Source organism: Dromiciops gliroides, chromosome 6 (genome assembly GCF_019393635.1).
Source record: "Dromiciops gliroides isolate mDroGli1 chromosome 6, mDroGli1.pri, whole genome shotgun sequence".
Taxonomy (NCBI): domain Eukaryota; kingdom Metazoa; phylum Chordata; class Mammalia; order Microbiotheria; family Microbiotheriidae; genus Dromiciops; species Dromiciops gliroides.
The window spans coordinates 121,004,992-121,031,719 of NC_057866.1; the positions used below are offsets into that span (position 1 = coordinate 121,004,992).

The 26,728-nt window shown below is 38.8% G+C and overlaps 1 protein-coding gene across 2 annotated transcripts in view; it reads left to right on the forward strand.

The window, feature by feature from the left end:
• GABRB1 (gamma-aminobutyric acid type A receptor subunit beta1) overlaps positions 1–26,728 on the forward strand; it is a 433,528-nt gene that overhangs the window by 178,966 nt on the left and 227,834 nt on the right. For both annotated transcript variants that reach the window (XM_043970567.1, XM_043970569.1), the window contains exon 4: positions 24,199–24,419. In XM_043970567.1, coding sequence (XP_043826502.1) covers positions 24,199–24,419 — 221 coding nt within the window. The remainder of the gene's footprint in view (positions 1–24,198; positions 24,420–26,728) is intronic.

Here is a 26,728-nt window from a genome sequence, read left to right on the forward strand (position 1 = left end):
TAGAAAGGGAACTGAGGTAACTCCAGAACTGAGTCATACGACAGAGTCAGTGTGGTTCACTCAGTTCCCACAATTAAACACTTGCTGTCCTAATTCCCTCAATTCCCTAAAACACCACTTTTTCTCTTCTGAATTCCAGTATAATATCACCAACTACCTGCTAAATATCTATACCTTGCTATACCATCGGTATCTCAAATTTGATACATCAAAATTAGAACTCATTATCTTTCCACCTGACCTTTCTCCTAGCTTTCATTTTTCTCTTGAGAGGACCACCATCATTCAATTCACCTGAGAATTATCCTTCAGTGTTCCCTTTCCTTCACACAAAACATTTCTAATCTGTTGCAGAGAGTTATGAATTCTTTGCATCATCTCTCACATTTCTTTCTTTCTCTGCATTGCTTTAGGAACTAAACTAATGTATCACCACTTACTTTACAATAGTCTCTGTTCCATCTTCCAATCTACCACCTCTCTAATCTATTCTTTCTTTTTAATTTGTATTTATGTTTTGTCTTTACATTCCATTTACAGATTACCCCCACTCCATGAGAAGTCTCCTCTAACAAAGTAAAACAATTAAGTAAAACAGTGGTTTCATCTGAAAGTACATACAGCATTTCCCATATGTAGCACCCTCCATTAAATGAACAGAAATCTCTTTTCTTTCCTTCCCTCCCCCACTTCCTTGGGGGGCAGGGGGGACAAGAGAGAAAGAGAAGAAGAAAAAGAAATACCTTGTAACAAAGATGCATGGTCAAGGAACACAAATTCCATCACACACACACACACACACACACACACACACACTTTATTTTGTATCCTGAATCAATCTCTCTGTCAAGAGGTAAATAATGCATCTCATCATTGGTCTTCTATAACTATAGATGGTCATTGTATTGACCATAGTTCTTACAACTTTAAAAGTTGTTTGTCTTTACAGTATTGCTATCATACAAATTTGTGTCATGATTCTGCTCATTTCATTCTCCATCAGATTATAAAAGTCCCTAATTTATTCTCTAAACATGATTCTCAACCTGTCATCTGCTCAAGTATTTTCAAGTGGCTCCCTACTGTCCTCCATCTCAACTACAAATTCCTCAGCGTTTTGCCTTTGTGTTTAGCATAGTAGGTTCTGTTTGTTTGTTTGTTTGTTTTTGCAGGGCAATGAGGGTTAAGTGACTTGCCCAGGTTCACACAACTAGTAAGTATCAAGTGTCTGAGGCTGGATTTGAACTCAGGTCCTCTTGAACCAGGGCCAGTGCTTTATCCACTGTGCCACCTAGATGCCCCCTTAGCATAATGTTTTACAGATAATAGTCATCAATAAACAATGATTAAGCCCTACTATGTGTCAAGAACTGTGCTTAGTGCTGGGAATACAAGAAGAGGTAAAAGATAGTTTCTGCCCTCAAGGAGCTTACAATCTATTGAAGAATAAACAAATAAATATATACAAACTATATATACAATAAATAGGAAATAATTTTTAAAAGGAAGATTAGAAGTGATGGGAAAGTCTTCCTGTAGAAGATGGAATTTTAATAGAAACTTGAAGGCAGGGAAACCAGGAAGCAGGGATGAGAAGAGAGAACAGTCCAGGCATGGGAGACAGACAGACAAAACTTCCAGAGCCAAAAGATGGAACATATTGTTTGTGGAACAGCAAAGGGACCAATGTCACTGGATGGTGAGTAAAAAAGTAAAAGACGACTGAAAAAGATGGGAGGAAATGCTAGTTATGAATGCCAAATAGGAGATTTTTATTTGATGCTGGAGGTAATAGGGAATCACTGTAGTTTTATGAGGGTAGGGAGGTGGGGCTGACATAGTTGGACCTGCACTTCAGGGAAATCATTTTGGTGACTGAATGAAGGATGAATTAACATGGGGAGAGATGTGAGGGAGGCAGAGCAAACAGCAAGCTATTTCAGTAGTCCAGTCATGAGATGATGAGCACTTGTACCAGAGTGGTGGCAGTATCAAAGGAGGGAAAAGAGCATATTTAAAATATATTGCAGGGGGGCAGCTAGGTGGCGCAGTGGATAGAGCACCGGCCCTAGAATCAGGAGTACCTGAGTTCAAATCCGGCCTCAGACACTTAACACTTACTAGCTGTGTGACCTTGGGCAAGTCACTTAACCCCAATTGCCTCACTAAAAAATAAAAACAAAAAACAAAAATAAAATATATTGCAGAAGTAAGATTAATGAACCTTAGCAACAGAGTGGATATGGGGAGGGAGAGAGAATGGAATTAAGAACGACACCTAGATTGTTATCCTGGAGGACTGGGAGAAAGGTGGTTTCCTTGACAGTAATAGGGAAGTTTGGGGTATTTTTGGTTGTCATTGCTGTTGTTTTGTGGTTTTTGGAGGGTGTGGAGAATTTAGGGAGAAAGACAATGTACATGTTGAATTTAAGATGTCTACTGAACATCCAGTTTGAGATGTCTGAAAGGTAATTGGAGATGCAAGACTAGAGGTCAGCAAAGAAATTAGGGCAGGATAAGTATATTTGAGAATCATCAACATAGAGATGATAATTAAATTTATGGAGCTGGTGAGATGACCAAGTGAAGTAAAATAGATTGAGAAGAGAAAGGGGCCTGGGACAGAACCCTGTGGGACACCTACAGTTAGAGAATGTAACCTGGATGGGGATCCAGCAAAGGAGACTGAGAAGAATCAGTCTGAGAGGTAGAAAGAGAACCAAGAGAGAGTAGTGTCCCAAAAACCTAGGGAGAAGAGAGAATCAAGGAGAAAGGGTGATCAACAGTAACAAAGGCTCTAGAAATTTCAAGAAGAATGAGGATTGAGAAAAGGCCATTGAATTTGGCAATTTTTAGATCATTGGTAACTTTGGAAAGAGTAATTTTGATGAGGTAGGTTAGATTGTAAGGGGTTAAAAAGAGAGTGAGGAGAGACAAAATGCACCTATTGTATTTGGCCTTCTGAAGGTGGGTGCTTAATAAATGTGTGAATGGTAGTCCTAGTGATTCTTCCTCAAATTTCTCTCACATTCTTCTGTTCCAGCAGCCTCTCCACTAGACAACTACAGTAGCCTTTTAACTAGTTTCTACATTTTCAATTATCATTCTAAGTACCATTGTTGGATTGAACTTCATAAGACAAAGATGTTACCATGCCCTTCCCCCATTCAAAAATGTTCATTAACTCTGAATCAAGTCCAAATTTCACAGACCAGCATTCAAAACCCTCAACAACATGGCACCAGGGCTATCGCCATAACTTACTCCCTGATACGTACCATGTACCTCATCTATACTGGGTTATTCCCTGTTTCTCATCCATGTTCTGCATTTCTTACCTTTATATCGCTTTTGAAAGTATTCTCTCTTCCTAGAATATCTATCCTCCTGATTCTCATCACTGCTTGTTGGAATCCTATACATCCTTGAAAACTCATCTGTTTTACTTAAAACCTTGGTCAGTGATGTGAAGCAGAATGAGAATGTTGATACTGTTATATGCTCCTAAGGTTTTTATTTGTATTCATTGTTAAAATGTGTAGGTTTCAACATCTACCACCTCAGGGAGGAGTGGGGGCCCAAATTTAGACGATGAATCATGGACCCTGAAAAACAGAAGTAAAACCATGGCTAAGAATTTGGAAAACTCTCCAGTGTCCTTGTACTTTAGGGTCTTTTGTCCATATAACATCAAGTTTAGGATGCACATTAGTTACTGGATAAGGTAGGAAGAGGCCATAGGAATTTAATTGGAGGAAAAATGGTTAAACGATGTATGATGTTGAAACACAGGCCCAAAAATGACTAGTGAGGGCCCAAGGCTTCCATAAGGTATAAGAAGAATAATGATTTCACCATCAGGAGACAATTCATTAAGGAAGAACTAACTGGTAGAATTTTCTTCAAGTGGAAGCAAAGAAGAGAGCTGTTCTAAGGTCCCTTCCAGCTCCCAGTCTTTGGGTCTAAGTCTAGGAGGGGCAAGAGAAGTGATTTCCCCAGGAGCCTGAGAGGAGAAATTTCTAAATAAAGGATCAAGTAACAATGTGAAAGGTTGGACAAGAAGATTTTCCTGGGTCAAGATAAGTAAATCAAGAGAGAGTTGTAACCAAGAAATAGCCAAGCTAGTAGCTCTATTAGGAAGAATCCACCCATACCCTAGAATCTTACACATATAATTAAGAGATAGAGAAGCACACTTCAGGGGAATGAGATATTACAGCCTGACAAGATAAAAGCTAGATATGAACTAACAAAAGTTAAGATTTAGTTTAAATCTTAGTCTTAATCTTACATAGTAGGGAATATGAAGCTAAGAATGATAAGCCTAGCACTCCAGAACTGATGCTTAGGACAAGCATTAAATTGTAAGGACTTTGCAGCATATAAAACCTTCATTTATTTCTTCTGTTATTGTAATACACTCACATTCATACACCAATAACACATAATACACCAATTCATACATATGACTTCCATTTTTCCCCCATAGTGCTTTGTACATATATTTCACTTTTAAAAGGCTAAAAAAAGAACATTCCTTGCAGAGAAAAGGAGAAAATGCAGAAAATAAGACTTTGTAAGGGTTCTGGGTTTTAAAGAACAGAGAAAATGAGGATGCAGGGTGGTTGTTTTTTAATGTAAAAACCCAGAAAAAACCCAGAAAAGCCATTTGGGGATGGCTAATACAAAACTGAATCATGAGGCATAGGTTGCCAGGAGTCAAGAGTGGGTGGACCCTTTCCTGCCAAGATCCAGATTCCATGGTGATAACACTGAGTTCATATCAATAATGATCATTTTGAATAACATTTTCTATGGTGTTTATGGTATATGAAACAGCATAGAATTTCCTTAATTTGATTCTCACACACACCCTGTGAGGTAGCTGGTAGAAATATTATAATCCTCATTTTAAAGATGAAGATACTAAGGCTGTGGGGTTCGATGATTGCTCAAAGACATGCATCTGGTAAATATTAGAGTCCAGATTTGAACCTAGGTTTTCTAGCTCCAACTTTGTTTCTCTTGCCATTATATCACAGATTTATCAAAGCCTTTGCAGATTCTTCCAATTAGATTTCATCTCTCTTCTTAACCCTAATAGACTCTGTAGCTTCTAGCATAGATCTTTTATCCTGTATTGCTTCAAATAATTTCACTATTTGCCATCCCTACTCATTACAAAATTCTAATTACCTGAATGCAAAGAGTATATCTTTTGGGTCTTAGTGACTAACCAAACAGCTACCAGAATACGTTGTGCACAGTTGTTCAAAAAAATTTAATCAAATTGAATTGTGAAGGTAGAGGTTGAAATCCATGGTAGAATAAATAAAAACTGCAGGATTATCTTTATGTTTTGTTTACACATGCTATTTGTGCCCCCTTGGTTACATGCAAAATCAAGAGATGACTGCACAGCATTCCTTGACAGACTGTTCTTTAGTTTCCAGCAAACAAACTCAGTCTTTAGAATAACTACATGAAAGGTAGAGGAGAACAACCAAATAAAACTTTCAGCAGCAATGAGGGAAAGGTTCAGATTGGGATTAGGCTTTCTCAGTGAAGAAAGTTGACTTAATTCCCAATATATCCAAGGCTCTAGAGTGCATCCAAGTGTCAGGTCCCTGACGCTACCTCATCTTTTGAAAGAGTACAAAAAAGTAGAAGTTACATGTCCAGGGGATTTCAATTCAGCCAGTAGAGAAACCCTATGGATAAATGTTACAGGACCTCAGATTTTTAAAGTAAATTTTGGGGGATCTAGGATAATGATGTAAACCAGATAGAATGAAGACATATTTTATATTTTTCAGCCTTATAACATGAACAACTCCTCCAAACAAAATATGTCTACCTCTCCCAAGAAAGCTCCTGTTCATTGTAAAACTAAGCCAAAAAATTTCCCTGCTTCAGTGTTTTTAAATTTGGGGGGTTTTAACCCTATTGCCATTCTGGAGTTCTTTATAGCTGTGGGACCACATTAGCAACCAGTCCTAAAAATTAATGAGGTTTTTGTCTGGGAATCATAAAATGCCTTGGCATGCCTTTGAATATGAAAGCTTTGCCACAGGAACAAATCCCATTTTATTCCCTAAACTCTTGGAGGATTATTATGGAACAAGAAATGTTGGCTTTCCCATGGCTAAGATCTGAAGCATCATCCACACTGATGATGTACAATTGACTGCATTTAGCATTCCGGGAGGGAAAAGGGATGTCAACAACACATGGACAAGAGATCTCCCAAGCAGTGTGACAGCTTTCATTAACATCACCAGCTGATGAAGTGAAGTTCATGTATAAAACATCAGAGAACTCTGAAAGTCTATGCTGGGACTGAATGCAAATGATAAATAGGCAACAAGAAATAGCAAGGCAGGAGTCTGCTCTAAGCAAGTGACAATGGCCAAAGAGTCAGGAGTTTCAAAGGGCATGTTATCTGCCGTGACCTAACACTCAGGTATTTCTAAAAGTGTTTAATCTGTTTCAAATTGTTCCTAAATGGTCTAAAGAAGTTAGTGAGCCTCTCCAGCAGAAAGTGACTGAGATACATGGCAGAATCCATTTTATTATATTAGGGCAAGTTTCTTTGTCTTCCCTAGCAAGCCCCCAAGAAGAAAATCAATAAAAGAGAGTTTTTTTCTGGCCTTCTGGACCTATCACACCATATAGCCCCATGCTTCTTCCACCAGGAAGTCCTAGCACACAACTCAGCAGGTTTCCTGTCTCATGAACTATTGCCACCATCTCATCTTTCTGGACTCAGCTTCTGCCATCACATTTAGCCTGGAGGCAAGGGATTAAGGCCTTTTCCCTTTGCAATATTCTTATGAAACAATATTTGGCTCTTTATGTTTTTAATAGTTTGGCTGCTAAACATTCATAACAACTTCACATTATAGAGTTCCTTAAGGTTTATTTTATTAAGTGCCTACAACGTGCCAGGAGCTCTTCTAAATGCTGGGGACACCAAGAAAGGCAAAAACAATCCATGCTGCCAAGGAGCTCACAAATCTAATGGGAAAGACAACGTGTAAACAACTATATCCAAACAAATTATCTACAAGATGAACTGGGCATCGTCTCAGAGGGAAGGGAAGAACCTTAGGGAGGATGAGCAGTGCTGCTTGTAGATTGGAGCTGAGAAGAAACCAGGAAAACCAGCAAATGGAGATGAGGAGGGAAAGCATGCTAGCCATGAGAAATAGCCTGGGAAAATGCACAGAATCGAGAGCTGGAACATTGGGGGGTTCCAGAAACAGCTAGGAAACCAGGCTTATGGAATCACAGACTCCATGGAAGGGAGGAGAGTGTAAGAAGCCTAGAAAGGGAGTAAGAGGCAAGGTTATGGAGGCCTTTAAAAGCCAAACAGATGGTTTTAGATTTGATCTTGGAGGCAATAGGGAGCCATTGGAGTTCATTGATTGCAGGTTGGGTGGTAAAGAGAGGTATGAGTGACATAGACCCATGCTTTAGAAAGATAATAAATACCTAATAATAATAGCTAACATATAGCACTTACTATGTGCCAGGGAGGGAGGTGCTATTATTATCCCCATTTTTCAGATGAGGAAACTGAGGAAAACAGAAGTTAAGTAACTTGCCCAGGGTCATATAATTAGTAAGTGTCCAAGGTCAGATTTGAGCTTAGGTCTTCCTGATTCCAGGCCTGGAATTCTATCCACTGTACCATCTAGCTGCCTCTTAGAAAGCAGATTGTAGGATGGACCAGAACCCTAGCAGGAAGATAGAATAAGCATTATTCTCATTTGATGGGGTTCCTATTATCTAAATTACAATCTCATCACCCAAGTATCATTATGCACCAGATGAGGAAACTGGGGCCGACAATTATGACATGTCCAAGGTCACACAACGATTCAGTGGAACAGTTGGGATCCAAAATCTTATCTCCTGAATACAACACATCCTCTTCCCACTGTCCTACCACAAGATAAACAGAGAGTGGATTAAAACTTTTCAAAAATACATTTTTTTGTAGTTTATAGTTATTTTTATATTTATATATACCAAGAATCAGACCTTGATCTTTCTTATTTCTCTCACTTTTAGCAAACTTTCTTTTTCTAGATTAGGGATTCGTGTGTGTGTGTGTGTGTGTGTGTGTGTGTGTGTGTGTGTGTGTGAGTGAGAGAGAGAGAGAGAGAGAGACAGGGGATTGCCCCTCTTTGGCAATCTTGTTAAATCCTTCTCAGAGTAATTATTTTTAAATTCATCTTTTACAGAAGTATTCAATTTCAGATGGAGGCTAGTGAAATAAAGATACAAATTTTTTACCCTGAACTATATCCACAGACCCCAAGTTAAGAATTCCTGATGTAGATCTTGTTCCCAGTGTCTGCCCTATCTGGGTTGAATGCTAGATCAAGTTTTAGATTTCTAGCTGATAGACATTTGGCTCATCAAGGCTGCTCAGTGTGTCAGAAGCCTTGCCAGATCTGGAAAATATATCAAGCTCTCTTATAGAATATGGTTTTCCAACCCTAGATAGAGGTGTGCTGGCTCAGGCTATCAGCAGCATCACCTCTTGGCCTCCCCCTATCCTCTAACCCATGCTGGTCCTATAAGGAGCTTATGTCACATTGCTCATCCTATATTCACTCACTATTGACCTATGGAAGTTCTCTCTCTGCTCCCTCACTCCCTAGACAAGAAGACCCTTCCCTATCTGACCAACAACAATTTCTCCTATGGAGTATCTGGCTGTAAGAATCTTACAAATGTCTCCTCTTTCAATATTCGTATTCTAGTTAATGAATGCTGGTTGATTATTCTGAAATAAATTCAGTGGCAGAATGTAATGTCACCCCATTCCCTTTATGGGGAATCTGACTTCTCCATCCTCTTGCTACTAGAATCCAGGCCCAATCCTCTTTGAGGGCCGTGTGGCCTCAAGATCATGGCCACCACTCTGCCTTTCCTTGAGCTGGTCTCCAAATACTGTTCCCAACAGGGCTTCTTCCACAGACTGACTTTTTTTTTCTCTTCCTGTTTTGACCCTAAACCTTTCAGTTGGTCTTCCCTCACTCCTAGATGGTTGGTAGAACTGAAATAATTATGACAAGATACACTTGGAAAGCTATTTAACTGTTCTACTTGCAATTTTAGTTTATAAAGAAAAATACCTGAATGACTAAAAACAAGTATAAAAAATGAGCTAGTAAGATAGCAATGTTATTTTTCTTTTTTCCCCTGCTATTTAATGCATGAACAAAAAAAAGCATTTATTAAACACTTACAATGTACCAAATACTATACTAAATGTTGAGAATACAAATAGGAAAGCAAGACAGAACCTGCTCTTGAAAACCTCACTTTCTTATAGGGAGAAAACACAGAAAGGTTTAGCTACAGGGCAGATGGAAAGACCCAATTATGCTTACAATGCAGCAGCAGAACTGAGGGTATTAAACCCTTTTCAGTGTTATTTCTATTGATCCAAACCTATCCAGATCTAGGATTGAACCATTTAACAGTTCCAAAGATTTCTGCATCTTTTGGGGCAGTGGTTACTTAGGAAATAGGATTCGCAACCCCTGTAGGGATTATTTCTCTGGATAGTGGTAGAGATCAGGCTGGAAGCTGGACCAGTGACTTGGGAAATTGCTATTTCCAAGGTCTTGGACTGCCTTTGTCTGAGTCTTGGTGGAGGTGGCAGACAGTGTGGTGATGGTGGCCCTTCTGGCTCTTCCCCAGGGTTTGCCAATAGGCTGGCTTGCTTGCCCCTGGGTGGCACTTATTCATCAGGTGAGTGTTGGTTGTGGCAGGCATAGTGGTCCAGACTCTCCAGGAGTTGCTGTCTGGCCTCTCAATGCAGGAATGGTGGCCTAAAGGGCTTTGCCATTCCCTCCAGGGTCCTGGGCTACCTCTACCTCAGTCATGGTGGTGGTAGTTTGTCCTACCTGGCACATGCTACTTACTCTCACATTTTATGGGTTCCCCTGCTTCTTGGCCTGGCTGACTGACTTGCCTGCCCTTCAGTGGCAGTTGATAGGTTGTGTTGACCATAGCACTTGCTCCCCTGGACAATGCCTGTGAGAGCTGGCAGGAAGCAGGGCTGGTGGCCTCAGAGTCACTACTATTCCTGAAGCTCATAGGTGAAGGGCCCTGGGATTGTCTCTACTAGGGCCTAAAAGGAGGTGATATCAGGGATTTGACCAGCCTCACATACACCTCCTGCTGCCTCTTATTTATTGATAAGCATTTCCTTTATGAGGATTAGTATCCCAGTACTCTGCTAAATTCTCTGCTGACAGTGAAGACCGCATTAGACTTCATATAAACAATGCCTCCCTTTGCTTCCTTCTTCATGCTGATAATGCCAAGAGATATATTAAAGAAGCTGAGTTCAATCAAGGTCCTGAGCCCCTCATGAAAGTTTTCTTTCCTCAAAGATAAGCTTACAGGTGGGAGTGTGGAAGAGGTGAAGGTAGAGGGGAAAAAATCGGCTTCTGACACAGGTCAGAAATGTCTGATTTTTAGAGGCTGATATTCTTGAAAACCGACATTTTAAAAGATTCTGCCTCCATATCTCTCACCCAAGGCCAAGTTTTCCAATATTGCCCTCCCCATTGGTCAGGTGGTACTGTGAAACGCAGCAAGGCCTCCTCCAGCTTTGGCCCCTTGTAAATTAAAAGACTCAAATAAAGGGAAAATGACCTTGGTGAGCCAGAAAAATATATCAGACTCTCTTAAACTTAGTGGCCTTTGATGGGCTTGGCTGGGCTTCATTGTTTCCTCCCACAGCATAACTCCCCTCATAAGGTAGCAGTGTTCACTGGTTGCCAAGGAAACAGCATTCTAGTTACCATGTGGGTCAGTTCTTAGCAGTTCAAAACCAGTACTGCAAACAGGCATCACCAAATTCCCACCATGCCATTAAGCTTATTAATTCATGTGATTTTATTTCTGACTGGATTTAGAAATTAGGGGAAAGGGGAGCAGTCATTTTCTTCAGGCTGCAACTGTTAATTCCTTTCAGCAAGCATTTATTGAGCACCTCCTAAATGGCATGCATTATGTTAAGCACTATGCATAAAATAACAAAGAGGGAGATAAACACTGCACGAGGGAAAAAACATCAATCCCCAGAAAAGATACAAAGAAAACACTATGTAATGGGGTGGAGCTGAAGCGCCAGTGTTGTCTGGAACTAAGCTCACAGTATGGTGAGTGGGCTGAGCCCTGGGCAGGGGGGAGACTACAGGGGTCTATGCTGGTGCTAAGGCAGAACTTGGATTTTACACCTCTGCTGAGAACGAGGAGGTAGATTTGAGTAGCAGGGGCACAGGCTCCTCGGAGCTGACAACCACAACACACAAAGCTGGTTGATTTAGCAAGTTGGTCTGGGGTCATCTAAGGACCAGGGAACAGGCCGGGCAAGTGAAGAACCTGATCCTCCTTAAATCATACCACCTGGGACTTCTTAAGCTTGGGATACTGCAGCCTGGAAACAGTGCCCCACTTTAAGGAGCTAAAAGTCTAGTAAAAGAAAGGCAAGATGAGACAACAGAGAAAGGTGAGGACCATAGAAAGTTTCTTCAGTAACAAGGAAGACAAAGGGGAAGATGTCAACATCAGGGCCCCTATATCTAAAGCTTCCAAGAAAAATATGAATTGGTCTCAGGCCATAGTGGTGATTAAAAAGGACATAGAAGATAAAGTTAGAGAGGTAGAGGAAAGAGTGGAAAGAGAAATGAGGGTGACGCAGGAAAGATATGAGAAAAAAGTCAACAGCTTGAAAAGTCAAATTGGCCAAATGGAAAAGGAGGTACAAAAGCTCTCTGATGAAAATAATTGCCTAAGAATTAGGATGGAACAAACAGAAGCCAGTGACTTTATGAGAAACAAGACACAATAAAGCAAATCCAAATGAATAAAAAAATAGAGGGCAATGTGAAATATCTTCTGGGAAAAACTGCTGACCTGGAAAATAGGTCCAGGAGAGATAATATGAAAATTATTGGTCTACCTGAAAACCATGATCAAGGAAAGAGCTTAGACACCATCTTCCAAGATAGTCTCAGGGAAAATTGCCCTGAAATTCTAGAAGAAGAAGCTAAAATAGAAATTGAAAGAATCCACCGATCACCTCCAGAAAGAGATCCCAAAAGGAAAACTCCTAGGAATATTATAGCCAAATTCCAGAGCTCTCAGGTCAAGTAGAAAATATTGTAAGCTGCCAAAAAGAAAGAATTCAAGTACTGTGGAACCCCAGTCAGGATAGCACAATATCTAGAAAATTCTACATTAAAGGACTGGAGGGCATGGAATATGATATTCTAAAGGGCAAAGGAAATGGGATTACAACCAAGAATCACCTACCCAGCAAAACTCAGCATAATCTTTCAGCAGGAAAAAATGGGACTTTAATGGAAAAGAAGAGTTTCAGATATTTGTGATGAAAAGACCTGAACTGAATGGCAAGTTTGACTTTCAAATACAAGACCCTAGAGAACCATAAAAAATTGGAGCTGGGAGACATACCTGGGGTCATACAGCAGGCGACTGTCTTATGTCTGAGGCCGGGTTTTGACTGGGATACCCCTGGGTCCAGGGGTGATGCTTTGTCTACTGTGTCACTTAACTAGATGATAACATCTTTAGGGTTAAATTGAGGGGTGAAGGAAATTCACTGGGGGAGGGGGAAGGGCAGAGGTGAAATCCTACATGAAAGAAACAGGAAAAGGCTTATGGAGTGGGGGAAGAGATGGGAGAGGATCAGAGCAGTAAATGAATTTTACACTCATCATAAAAGGCTCAAAGGCCTTAAACTCATCATAGCCCTCTCAAGGAAGGACTAACATGCACACCCAACTGGGTGGAACTATCTATTTAATATGGGCAGTAAATGAGCCTAACACTCATCAGAATTGGCTCAAAGACCTCAATCTCATTAGAATTGGCTCAAGGAGGGAATAATGTACACACTCAATTGGGTGGAGTAATCTCTCTAACCCTGAAGGAAAATAGGAGGGGAAGGGGATAAAGAGAGAGGGGCAAAAGAAGAAAGGGCAGAGTTGGGGAGGCGACAGACAGAAGCAAATCCCTTTTGAAGAATGATAGGATTAAAGAAGATGGATAATAGAATAAATATCATGGGGAAGGGAATAGGATGGAAGGGAAACAGTTTACAATAGTAATCATGAAAAAGAGAAAAGGGGGAAAAATTGTACAAGAAATATTTATAGCAACTCTTGGTGGAGGCTAAGAATTGAGAATCAAGGGAATGTCCATGAATTGAGGAATGATGGAAAAAGCTGTGCTATATGATTACAGTGGAATAGTCTTGTGCTACAGGAAATCTGGAAAGACTAATGAACATCGATGTATAGTGAAGTGAGCAGAGCTGGGAGGACATTGTGCATAGTGACAGCAGTATTGTTCAATGAGCAATTGTGAATGACTTAACTACTCTCAGCAGTGCAATGATCCAAGACAATCCCAAGGAACTAATGAGGAAGCTTACTATGCACCCCTATAGAAAGAACTTAACCTGGTTGCAATCTTGTGGAGGGAGGGAGAAAAATTTGGAACTCTAAATCTTATCAAAATGAATGTTGAAAAGTACCCTTACATGTAACTGGACAATAAAATAAATAAAGAGTAAGAATACAAAAAAAAAAAAGGAAAAGAAAAATAGAAGGGGTGTGTTTAAAGCCTTGGTGTATGAAATAATGAAATAATGAATTACATTAAGTTGCCAAAATGAGTGCTGGTCTTTTTGGAAACGTCAGTGTGATGTTTTGGTTGGTGTCATTTGAGCTTTTTCTATTAAAATTTTCTTTGCAGAAAATATAAAATGTTGTTAATAGATTGTCTAAACTTCACCACTGCCATCACTTACCAGAATTAAAATTCCATGCAGCAGGAAACAGACTAATAAACAGCCCTATTAATTACTATGATACAGCAAACTTCCTAACAGAGTGATTGGAGAATGGAACCTTTCTGAACATCTAAATATTCGCATTAAGTGAAAGCTTCTCTGTATAGTAAATATAGATGATCAATTTTTATTAAAGTTAGGATATGCTAGACAATAAAGCTGAAGTTACTTCTAGGTCTGACTGTGATTTTAGAATCTATTCAACTGTTGAACATAATTTCATCCCTTTTTTATTCATAAGATACTTCTGTATCCAAAAAGGCCTCAGTCTTCACTAAGTATAGAAATTCAATCTGATTCAGCTTTTAATAAGTGTCCACCATCTGAAGAAGATAGCACTATTTCTATGCAGTTTGGTGGCCAAAGGAATCCTATTATTTGAACTTTAGAGTTCCATGGTTGTTTAAAATCTGTATAAACAAAACCAGATTTTATTGTAGAGCTCTCACAGGCTATTGAATTACTAAAATGGAAGAGACTCTAAACATTAGCATATTTTAAATGAGCTCTTCTTCAAATTAAATTACTCTAATTCTTATACCCAGTGTAATTCCAGAAATAGTCCATTTTAAGAATTTCACAGCCTGTTCTTGAACAGACATAGGTGTTCTGATGGTTCAGGAAAGCTTTCTTAAGATTCACTGCCTCCAGAATAGGTTTTACTGAATCCAATGCTTTCTTTCATTTGACAAACACATATAAACACCTACTCTGCACAGCACTATTCTAGGTGGGGGAGAGCTGCAAGATTAAAATAACACATGGTCTAGGGCAGCTAGGTGGTACAGTGGATAGAGCACTGGCCCTGGATTCAAGAGGACCTGATTTCAAATCCAGCCTCAGACACTTAATACTTACTAGCTATGTGACCCTGGGCAAGTCACTTAACCCCAATTGCCTCACCAAAAAAAAATTAAATTTAATTAATTAAAAAAAAAACCATGGTCTCTTCCTAATGAAGTTTATAGATTAGTAGTGAATGGTCCCAACATTGGGGTTTCAGCTATTAGTCTTTTTTTTTTTTCCTATTAGTCTTAAAATGTTAGTTCACCTATAGAATCACACTTAAGACAGGGAGGGACATTATGGATCAAATACTTCTACTCATTTATGTTACAGATGAGGGAATTGAAGCCCAGAGATGTTCAATAATTTGTCCAAGATCATTCCGATAAGAACCAGAACTGAGACTTAAGCCCACACTCTGGTAATTCTACCTCCAAGCACATATTGTTATAATTATTTGATATAGTACAATTTGAGTTACTGAGTTTAGATGGCAAATTTAGTTCCTGGTTTCCTTTACAATTGTCTCCTTCTTGAGAGATCGCTATGGTGATTGAGAATCCTCAAGAATTCTCAAGCTACAAGTTCTCAAATCTACTTCCAGGAATTCAGATATGGGTTGCAAGCTTGCTTAGGTCAAGGACCTCCAACCCTCTCTCCACAGATACCTAGCACAATATCTTTTACTTTTCAGCTATGGATCAAATGTTTAAGTTGAATGACATGGAATAAAATGAGGTTAATTTTCATTTTGGTTTAATGCCAATAGAATGGTGGGTTTTTTTTGTTTTTTTTTTTTTCTCTTTGTTTTGGAAACTCGGTCTCTTCTATCTTACCCAGCCCAGAAATACAGAAAGGCAACCACTCCCAGGGCCTATCCCACTGCTGATCAGCATGGCAGCTTTGGCCTACTCCATTTTAGGCCAGTTTATTCCTCTCTGGGCAGCTTAGTCATCTCATCCCCCACCTCAGCCCATTCCCAAAAGTTCACCATATTGGTACTGGACTTAATGTGTAGCCCACTGCAGCTCAGAAATTCCATGCTCAAGCAATTGATCAGCCTCAGGCTCATAGGAGCAGAAATTACAGGCATGTGCCATAGTGCCTGACTCAGTACCAAGTAGTTCTAAAATAGCCACTACTCACTGGACTTACAAAACCATCCCTATTCAGGACAAAGGACAAACTACCAGGAGAGCTGATATACATGCACTAATAAAGCTATAGTAGCAATTTGAGAGGACAGAGAAAGGAAAATCATGCTCCTTGAGGCATACTACGAAGCAGCACAGTGATGAGTTTATGGACAAAAGTCTTGGCAAGGAGGGTAAAGAAAAATATTAGGTAGAAAAGATGTTATACAGCATGCCGAAGGGCTGAGTATAGCCAGCACACAATAGTTAGCACAGCTCTAGACACACTAAGATAAAAAAATTAGAAATTAACCAACCTAGAGGGTATGATGATGAATTCATGCTGCAGATGTACTTAATGGTGACACTGTTACTCAGAACATCCATTTAAACAGGAAAACCCATTAGAAACAGATGTTGAGTGGTTCATTTCAATTACAATTTAATTTGGTTTATTTATCAGTCTGGTTTTTGCACTAAACCTTTATTTTTGTGAGATATAAGATATGGTTCTTTAGTACCTCGTAAGAAACGCTTAATCCTTGTCAGCTACAGCCTTTGGATGGAGTCCGTCTTATTGAGTGGAGGAAGCAGTGTATTGGGGGCAGCTGGGTGGTACGGTGGCTTGAGTGCCAGGCCTAGCGTCAGGGTGACTCATTTTTGTGAATTCAAATCTGGCCTCAGACATTCACTAGCTGTGTGACCCTAGGCAAGTTACTTAACCCTGTTTGCCTCAGCTCCTCGTCTATAAAATGAGCTGGAGAAGGAAATGGCAAACCACTCCAGTTATCTCTACCAAGAAAACTCCAAATGGGGTCATGGAGAGTTGGACATGACTGAAAAAAAACTTAATGACAGTACTGTAGTAAGAGTAGAAGTCCAGAATTGGAATCAGCAAAGCTGGTTATTGCCTAGGCTTTGCCACTGGGCAAGGCTGTGACCTGAACAAATTACCACATTTCTTTAGGCTATTGATTGCTCATGAGTAAAATGGACAAGATGATCTCTAAGTCCTCTTTCACCTCTAATATTCCATGAATTTATTGGGAAATGCACAGACAGGATGAAGATTGTATCTTTCCTGACTCAAAAACAAAACAACCCTACCCTTTCTTTTTCAAAATAGTGCTAGACTCAGAGCCAGGAAGACCTAAGTAAAAATTCCACTGCATATACATACTTACTAGTTTGGGGATCCCAGGCATGGAACTTAACCCCAATCTTAACCTCAAGTTTTAGTTGCCTTAACTGTAGGGAGTTTGGGTAATAATAGTATCTGCTTTACTTGGTTGTTGTGAGGATAAAATGAAATATTTCTGAAGTGCCTTACAAAACTTAAGCTGCCATTATTCTTCTCCTACTCCTTCCCAGAGACTCCTCCCTTATAAAATAAAATAAAAACCAAAATAGTACAGAAAAGCTAACCAGTTCATGAGCCAGGTCTAAGAGTATATGCAATTTTCCACATAGTCTCCCACTTCTGCAAAGAAAAGAGGAAGTTGCATTTTCTCAACTCTTCTTGATCAAGCTTTGTCATTATAATTATCAAGCAGTCAGTTTTGTTGATCTTTCCATTTGCATCACTATAGTCATGGTGTATACCCTGTTTTTATGGGTCTCTTTCCTTTGTATCAGTTCATGTGTCTCCTCATGTTTCTGTGAATTCTTTATATTCCCTGTTTCTTGAGGCTGGTAAATGGTATGGTGTGTGTGGACAGGAAGTCAGGAAGGGCTGAATTCAGATCCAGCCTCTAATACTTACTGTGTAATCCTGTGAAAGTCACTTGACCTCTGTCTGCCTCAGTTTACTCATTTGTAAAATAAGGGAAATAATAGCTAGGATTATTGTAAGAATCAAATGAGGTAACTTATGTAAAAGAGCTTTATACACTTTAAATATAGAAATGCTATTTATTAGTATTATTCTAGCACAGTGATATTCCACTTCATTCATGTACCACAATCTGCTTCACCATCCCTTAATCAATGGACATTGATTTAGTTTCTAGTTTTTCGCTACTACAAAAAGAGGTACTATGAATATTTTGGTGTCTGCCACACCTTTCTTCTTCCTTTCTTTGGCTTCACTGAGGTATATTCTTAGCAGAGGGATCACTGGGTCCAAGAGTAGGCCCATTTTAGTTACTTTCTTAGCCTAATTCCAAGTTATTTTATAGAATGTTGGACCAGTTCATAAATCCACCAACAGTACATTATCTTGCTACAAATTCTCCAACATTGATTAGTCCCACTTTTAGTCATCTTTGCCAATTTGTTAACTCATAATATGTATTTATATACATATATACATATATAATTGAACTCTAACTTATTAAGGAAGGGTGGAGAAAGAAAACACTGGAATAATTAAAGGCTTTCCTTGTAAAACTCCTGGATTGGGCTAATGATAGGAGAAATTGAGAGGTTTTTGTTACTTTACCACCTTATTTAACCAACCAGGTAATCTACCTTAATCTCTGTTTCATCTTTACAAAAAAATATTTATTGTGGAGACTAGGAAATATATCACATATATTTTATAACTGGGAACTGCTATAATTGGGCCATCTTGGTAAGCAGACATAGAAAACCCTACTCACACCTTCCTCTAGTTCTTTTCCTTAGCCACAAAGCCATTATTTCCTACTGCAGCACTGGAATGTTATTACATAGCTGACTCAATCATTATGGTGGAGGAGAAGGAAAAAAGGAATATAGAGTAATGTTCTATATTTTATCAATGAGTCAATTAGCATTTATTAAGCACTGGCTATTGGCTGGGCACTGTGCTAAGCCCTGGGGTTACAAAGAAAGGCAAAATATATATATCATTTATATCTATATCTATATCTATGTTTATGTCTATATATCTATATCTATATCTGTCTATGTCTATCTATCCATCTAATCTGTGTATATGTGTGTGTATATTCCCTGCTTTCAAGGAGCTTACAGTCTAATCATGGAAAGAACATGAGAACGCCTAAGTATGTACTAACAAGATATAAACAAGACAAATTGGGATGGCCTCAGAGGAAAGGCACTATAATTGAAGAGGACTGTAGCTAAGCCTTGAAGGAAGCCAGAGAATCTAGGAGGAGGGAGAGAGCCCCAGGCATAGGGGACAGCCAGTGAAAATACTTCAAGTACTGAGGAGTGTTGTATATAAGAAATAGTAAGGAGCCCAGTGTTACTGAATCACGTGAGAAAAAGGTGCAAGGAGACTGGAAAGGTTGGAAGGTGCAGGCTTATCAAGGACTTTAAAATACAAACACTGGAGGACACTTTTATACTTCTATAAACTATGAAAAATGCTGGATTGAGCTTGTAACTATAATTCAACACTGTACATAAATATGCTTTCCCCTAAATTACTGAATGGAAAAAATGCTCTCAAATGGTTTTTGAATTGTGAGAAGCAGCATGTTTTTGTCCAAAAAAAGGAATCTGAAGCTGTTATCTTTCTTCCAAAAAGCAAAGTTTTCAATAATATTAATATTGCGCTGGAATCTTTCACCGTTTTTTGAGTTTAAATTGCATCTACCTTTTCTGCAACTGAATACGAACAATTTGGTATCTTTTCTCTTCCTTTTCCTATAATGAGTCAGATTCTCCCCATGCCTAAGTCAGACAGTTTGACAAATTGCATGAACTCCAGAGCATTTAATACATCTCTGCTCCAGTGTATTAAAGACTCCCTTATTGTCTGACAGCCTTCTTGGAACTTCCTAAAGGAGCAGCTAGCTTATTTTCAGGGAATAGATTGCACATGGGGAATATAAGACTCGATGTCTGTAAATCCTAGCAGCAGAAAAATCATTTTCATGCTTTATATTGAAAAATAAATACATGTATATTCCTCCCCTCAATGATGACTCCTCCTTTTTAGAAGGGAAAAAACCCCAAACCTTATCTAAACAAGCTAGGCTAAGCTCATTATAGTTATTGTTGTATGTCCTTCATTCTTGAAGAGGACCATGATATTTATCACAACTTGCACTGAATTGGATTTAAGAGAGGGAGGGCTGTGCAAGGTCACCAGCCTCACTCTCTCCTCCAGAGCCACCTGGGTTCCGTGGCAAGATATACATCAGGATGACTGGAGATGACCTCAGATATTTTAATGCTATTGGGGTTAAGTGACTTGCCCTGGATCATACAGCTAGTAAGAGTCTGAGGTGAGATTTGAGTTCAGGTCCTCCTAACTCCAGGACCACTGCTCTATCCACTGCACCACCTAGCTGCCCGCATTATAATAAGTATCTAAGTAAATAACCATAAAACTTTTATTTTCAATCCAGAAACAGCATCTGCCCGAGCATTAATATATAGCTAGGGACTGCTTCTATGATTTCATGGGCATAGGGAAGACCTAATAAGGAACTTCCTCTACCAATGAAAGTTGGTGACTTCTTTTTAATTTATAGTCTTAGAAGGTTTACTGGAAAAATAAAAGGTTAAGTTTCACAGCAAGACTGTCAGGTGAGACTTGAACCAAGTCTAAGGCCAACTTTCTAACTATAATACCTTGATATCTCTATATACTTTGCTATAATTGATAAAAATTCACAATGATAACCACTTTGTTGAAAAAAATAATTTCTTTTAAAAATATGAGTAGTTTTTTCTGATATATAAATCACATAATCCTTTTATACTCCACCCCCACCTTCCTCAAAGGATTGTTGTGAGTATCAAACAACAGAATATTCTGGGAGAACCCTTTGAAAACTGTTCATTTCCTGGACATATGCAAATATATATGATGTTATATAGTCTGTCTCAGTGCAAATGCTATAGCTAAATTGTGTCTCGTTTCATAGAATCACTCTCTCGTGTTTCTCCTCCACCTCCTCTCAAAACACAGATCAGGACAACTAATTCCTCATGGCTCAGTGATTTGTTCTCTCCCTCTGTGCAGAAGGCAGTAAGCACCTGGTTTGTGGAAATGTTTATAGGAAGTGCAACCCCAAGAGATCTTTGTCCCACCTCATTTCACTTCAAAATGTTATGTTAGCTTAAAAAAAAGTTTCACTGTCCTTCCTCCTATTATAAATGGGATAAATTATTATTTTAATTTAAAGCCACAAGGTGATTTTTATTCACTGTTAAAAAACAGCATGAGGCCCTGTTGTGAATTGTGTGAAACAAAGATGGCACGACTTACTTAGAAACTTCATATCTCTATGGAAAATAACTGTCTCCAGAGAGAAGGGATTAATGTGATACACAATTTACCCATTTATACATTATTGCATTTTCCCCATTTCACTCTCTTTTGTTTGTCTACCACAAAGCTATCATTTTAATTATTACCATTTATTATTACAACATTATTGCTGCCATCATAATCCTTTCTATTTCATACTGCTTTATTCCCCCACCACACATTAAAACACTTCTTTACTGTGAAAAATAGGAGAAAAACAATTCACCATTTAGTCTCATTTTCAGGAAATCCTTGTTAGCACTAATGATAATTTGGGCAAGCTAATGGGAATTTAATGCAAGTGCTGAAATTTATACTGCATTGTTGATTGTGTTGAACAGCAAGGCCTGGATTTTAAGGCAAGGCCTAGAGCCAGAAGCTCCAGGGCCTTAACATCTGTGGCTTTCCTCTTTTTGGCTCTATTGGAAATGACACAACATTTAGAATGGGTCAGAGAGAATTGGCTTTTTTCCCCCACTGTCAACAGAATCATAGGACGCCAGAATTGAAAAGGGACCTCAGAGTTCTCATCCAGTCCAAAACTCATGCAACCACTATTTAGCAGTGCCTCCTATGTGTCAAGCTTTGTGCCATCCAGTTAGCCTACTTCAATGCCTAAAATACCTTTGAATTTCTTCATGGGGGTACTCTTTCTGCCCATGCAGATTGCAATGTACTGATACTTTAGCAGATGGTTTTTCTGAGTTTCTGTGAACAAAAAGTATCACCTGATGGCTAATCTTCTGGGAACTAGCTTCTTGCAACTTCCCTAGTCCAGCATTTCAGTGAGACACATTGTCCCTTGGTCAAGGTATTTCCAGTGTGGTAGGACTTCCCAGGACTTGTGCTTTGCTGACATATCTTTTGAGAGCCCAGGGTAATTTGCATGCCAATATGAGACATCAGGGTAGGATTTGGGTGGAGGTTCTAAGTTTGAAATATCCTGATAGGGGCAGCTAGGTGGCGCAGTGGATAGAGCACCGGCCCTGGATTCAGGAGGACCTGAGTTCAAATCTATCCTCAGACACTTAACACTTAACTAGCTGTGTGACCCTAGGCAAGTCACTTAACCCCAATTGCCTCACACACAAAAAAGAAAAAGAAAAAAAAAAGAAATATCCTGATAACAATAGGTATAATAATGGCTAGCATTTATATAGCCCTTAAAGATTTGCAAAGCATGGTATATGTTTTCTCATTGCATCCTCGCAATATCACTGGGATGTAGGTGCTACTTTTATCCCCATTTTAATCAGTGATGAAAATGAGGCTGAGACAATAAGTAAGTTGCCCAAGATCACACAGTTAGTAAAGCTGTAAGGCAGGGTTTGAACTCAGGTCTCTCTGACTCCCACTCCAGTGCTCTAATTCAGAGGTCTTGAATTACATTCTGCAATAGGTCAGGGACACTGGAGGCTGCTAGGGAAGAAAGACAACCTAGAGATTGGGAGTAAGAAGCAAAAATAAACAAAAACATAACACTTGTAGAGTCTGTCCTTTCCTTTTCTAACCTCTTTCCCCTAGATATCACTTGTGTCCCTACTACTTTTGTCCCCATTCATGAGTGGCCCAAGATGAGTAGTAGACAGAGGAATATGATCAGGAATTGACTTAGGGAGGAACAGCAATGAAATACAAATGGGAAATGCCTGTGGCCACAGGGACACTTTTACTGGATGGCTATTCCGAGATGCCCACTGGTACATAAAGAACTTGGGTAAAAAGCCATGCTTATGTAAATTGAGAATTGCCCTTTCCCTTTGGCCATGCCAATTTTATATGACTAATTGGATAGCCAAGCTTTTACTACTAGTACACTGTGTCTAGTCTGGACATGAGTTAATATTCAATTTTTCCTCCCTAAACTCAGTTATATGCAGATCCTGACTTCATACCTTAGACATTGTCAAAGGTGCATGAATCTACTGTGGCAATCCAGGAGATGTGTTTAGAAGAGATCCTTCTATAAAAAAGTCCTTTGAAGGAACCAGGGAATGTTTAGCCTAAAGAAGAGGAGACTGGGGGTGTGGATGGGAGTGGAGAGTGAGGAAGGCATGATCGTTGTCATCAAGTATCTGTAGCATTAGAATGTGTAAAATGAATTAGGATTTTTTTCTATTTATACAAGAGAATAGAACTAGGTTCAGTAGGTGGAAAGTGTAGACGGGCAAGTCTATTCATGTTCTAAGAAAGAACTTACTATCATGAGAAACCAATTGTCTCTCAAGTGTTGGTGGGGGTGGTCCCTTCTTAACCCTGGAATTTTATGATGCTTACAATAAAGATGATAAAATATGTCTAATTTGGACATGATAATCATTTGGTTATTTCCCCATCCACTCTAATTATGTACTTACCTTGCCTTCAAACCTTAAAATGCATTTTTAAATTTAATTTTTAAATTTAATGCATTTAACTCTATAGGAGGTAAATATTTCCCTATCCTTCTATGTATTGGATTAATGTGTTTGCTCTAGACTATAAGCCTTAAACATGGGAGAATAAAAGGGGAGGGAGAACTCTCTACATCTCCGTTTTATGTTGTATTTTTTTTTTTTATAATTTCCCACATGGCTACACTTTTTTGGATTTCTTCATGCTCTCAAGAATGTCATCATTCTGCAAAATCATATCAACCCTAAAGCTCACATTTAATCAGTATTTCCATAGGCCCCTGGGGCCTCTCCCTCCTGATTGGAGACTATTGAGGGTATATAGTAGAAAGCTACTCCTAGGTCCTGAATTTTAGAAGGGTGAACAGGGAAGCCATTTCTTCTTTTCCCACCCAGATGCACTCCTCTGAGTTTCATCATGCTCTCATATTGGGTACCCACCAACACACACTTTTCAGCTTCTTTCTATGTATTGTCTACTTCCCAGCCCCAAATACAATTAGATTGTGAGCTCCTTGAGGGCAGGGACTGTCTTTTACCTTTTTTTGTAACCCCAGTGCCTAGCACAGTAACTGCCACATAGGTAGGCACTAATAAAATTTTATTGACCAACTATTTGAGGGCAGACATTAGTTTTGGATAATTCTTTGCTATAGCACCCAAAAAAATGCCAAGAATGATTAAGCTCATTTAAAAATTCTCTTTCTTTATAATATAAGAAGCCAATTAAAAAGTTTTCTCTTTTCTTCCCTCTGTTCTTCACAGGACTATACACTGACAATGTATTTTCAGCAGTCATGGAAAGATAAAAGACTGTCTTATTCTGGAATCCCATTAAACCTCACTCTGGACAACAGGGTGGCAGACCAGCTCTGGGTGCCAGACACATACTTCCTGAATGACAAGAAATCATTTGTGCATGGGGTTACAGTAAAGAATCGGATGATCCGACTGCATCCTGATGGAACAGTCCTTTATGGATTACGGTATGTGACTGAAGCTTTTATTTTTTCTCTACCTTAAAACATGTTTTTTGGTTTGGTTTTGTTTTGTTTTTGCCTTTTGTGTGGGAGGGAGGGCTATATCTCTTTCCCATGAAAATTCTAATGATGACTAGAAAATCTTAATTGGACAACTTAAGCTTAATATAGCTATGCCCATTTTTAACACCCTCCCACACCCCACCATATAGGTAAGTGAACTTTCATCCCTGTATTTAAAACAAATGTTACAGTAAGCAAAACTATCTTGGTTAACCAGATTTTACATCCTGATTGTCCTTGAAGTTTAACTTTTCTTACAAGATTTATTAACCTGATATCTCAAAACCACCTGGGTAGAACTGGTTTTTTTGGTGTAGTAGGCTAGTGAACTGTGAAAGGGCATTACAGAAGGAAAATTTGGAAACATTTTATTGGAAGAAATGAACATGTTTTCTGGTTGAGTTTGAAGAACACAATAACAATACTGCTTTCAAGACAACCACAGGATCTAGAGTTTGGAAAGGACACTTTTGATATTTATTCCAACCCCCTTAAATTTATAGATGATGGAATTAAGGCATAGAGAAGTGAAGGCCATGATGCTAATAATTGGTAAAACTCTAGAATGCAAATTTGCTGACTCCTAACCCAGTATTTGGGATGATAGGATCATAGATTGCTAGGGCTATAAGGAACGTTAAAAATCATTTAGCTCATACACCCCATTTCCCAGATGAGAAAGCTAAAGTGGAGGAGGAAGTGACTAGCCCAAAGTCAAACAAATAATAATAGAATCATGTGACTCATAGCTCACTGTTTTTTGCTTTTTTACCATTCTGTCTCCCTAAGAATGAATAAACACAAGAAAGTTGAGTTTTAATCTCAGAATACTCTATTATATTCTAATTTATAGCCTAATTTAAAGAATTATTCTCATTTTCTGCCCAAGGAATTACTGCATCCGGACAAATGTGGCAAATTTTACATAGAACCATACTGATACAACTAAGAATTAACCATTAATTAACAAACAAGTAAATTTGTACCTCTTCCACATCTCTTTGATACTTTGATGAATGCATTCTTTCATTGATGTAGGCAGTCCTTTCTAATAGTGCAGATGAAAATTCATCTATACCTTCTCGCCAATGTCTTTCATAAATTGTCTAGAATCAAGTTAGTGAGCATTTAAGTGCTTGCTATGTGCTAGTCATTGGACTAAGAGCTGGGGATACAATTACAAGCAGAAAGTCAGTTCCTGTCCTCAAAGAGTTTATATTCTAATGAGACAAGCAATCACAAAAAAAGAGAGAACTAAAAATGGAAGTGAGGAAGGAGAACCCAAGTTGGAGTATGGTGAAAAAAGTACCAGAAGATCATGGTAGAGAAAATCCAGTGGCCTGGAAAGATTGTTGTTGTTCTTCATCCTTCATACTTGAAGAGGACAAGTAACATGATGTTGGGGTCAAGATACAGTGTGTTTGAGTGTGACAGATCAGTCCAGTACAACCTCAGAAGACTCTGCTACAGGTTGGGCACAAATAGTCTGTTTGAACATTTGGGATGGAGATATCTCTAGATTTGTGCATCTCGTGCTTTTGTGCCACCATGATTCTACTTTACTGATGGAGCACAGCACCTTCTTTGATTGGATAGTCCATAAAGATATGGCTGACCTAGATGTATAACTTAAAATGGAGAATCTGGAGAAGCCAGCCAAACAGAGGAAAGGGCAACAGGGTGGAGATTACATACCCAATGCACTAGACTTCTAGGTCTTTTAATTAAGTTAACTAATTAGAAGACTTCTAGGTCTTTTAATATTTTCTTGGGACTCATACAGCATTCAAATTATCCATTCCTCATTCTTGCCATGTGACTGGTATAGCTCACTCTTTGATTATACATTTCTTTCATGATGGATTTTATTCTGCTTCTTGTGCACAAGTTATCCTTGGTACTGTGTTATCATCTATTTATATCCTCTGAAAATCCTCATTTGTAAAATTAGGGTAGATGACCTTTTAAAGGACCCTCAAATTCTATATCTAGGATTTTACAGTTGAGCATGACTAGGTGATAAATGATCTTTATTTTTATTCTTTTGTTACCTTAGGCTAATTGAAAGAGTGCTTAATGTAATTGGTTATGTTAAAAATCTTAAAAAGATTGTGGCATAAATAACAATTTGAGAACAGAAGTGTTCAGTCGAACACAATCTACTAATGTTCTAATCAATAAAGGACATTAGTCATGATATGCATATAATTCATTGCTCATTATTTTTCTATGTGTGAAACCCTTATGCCAAA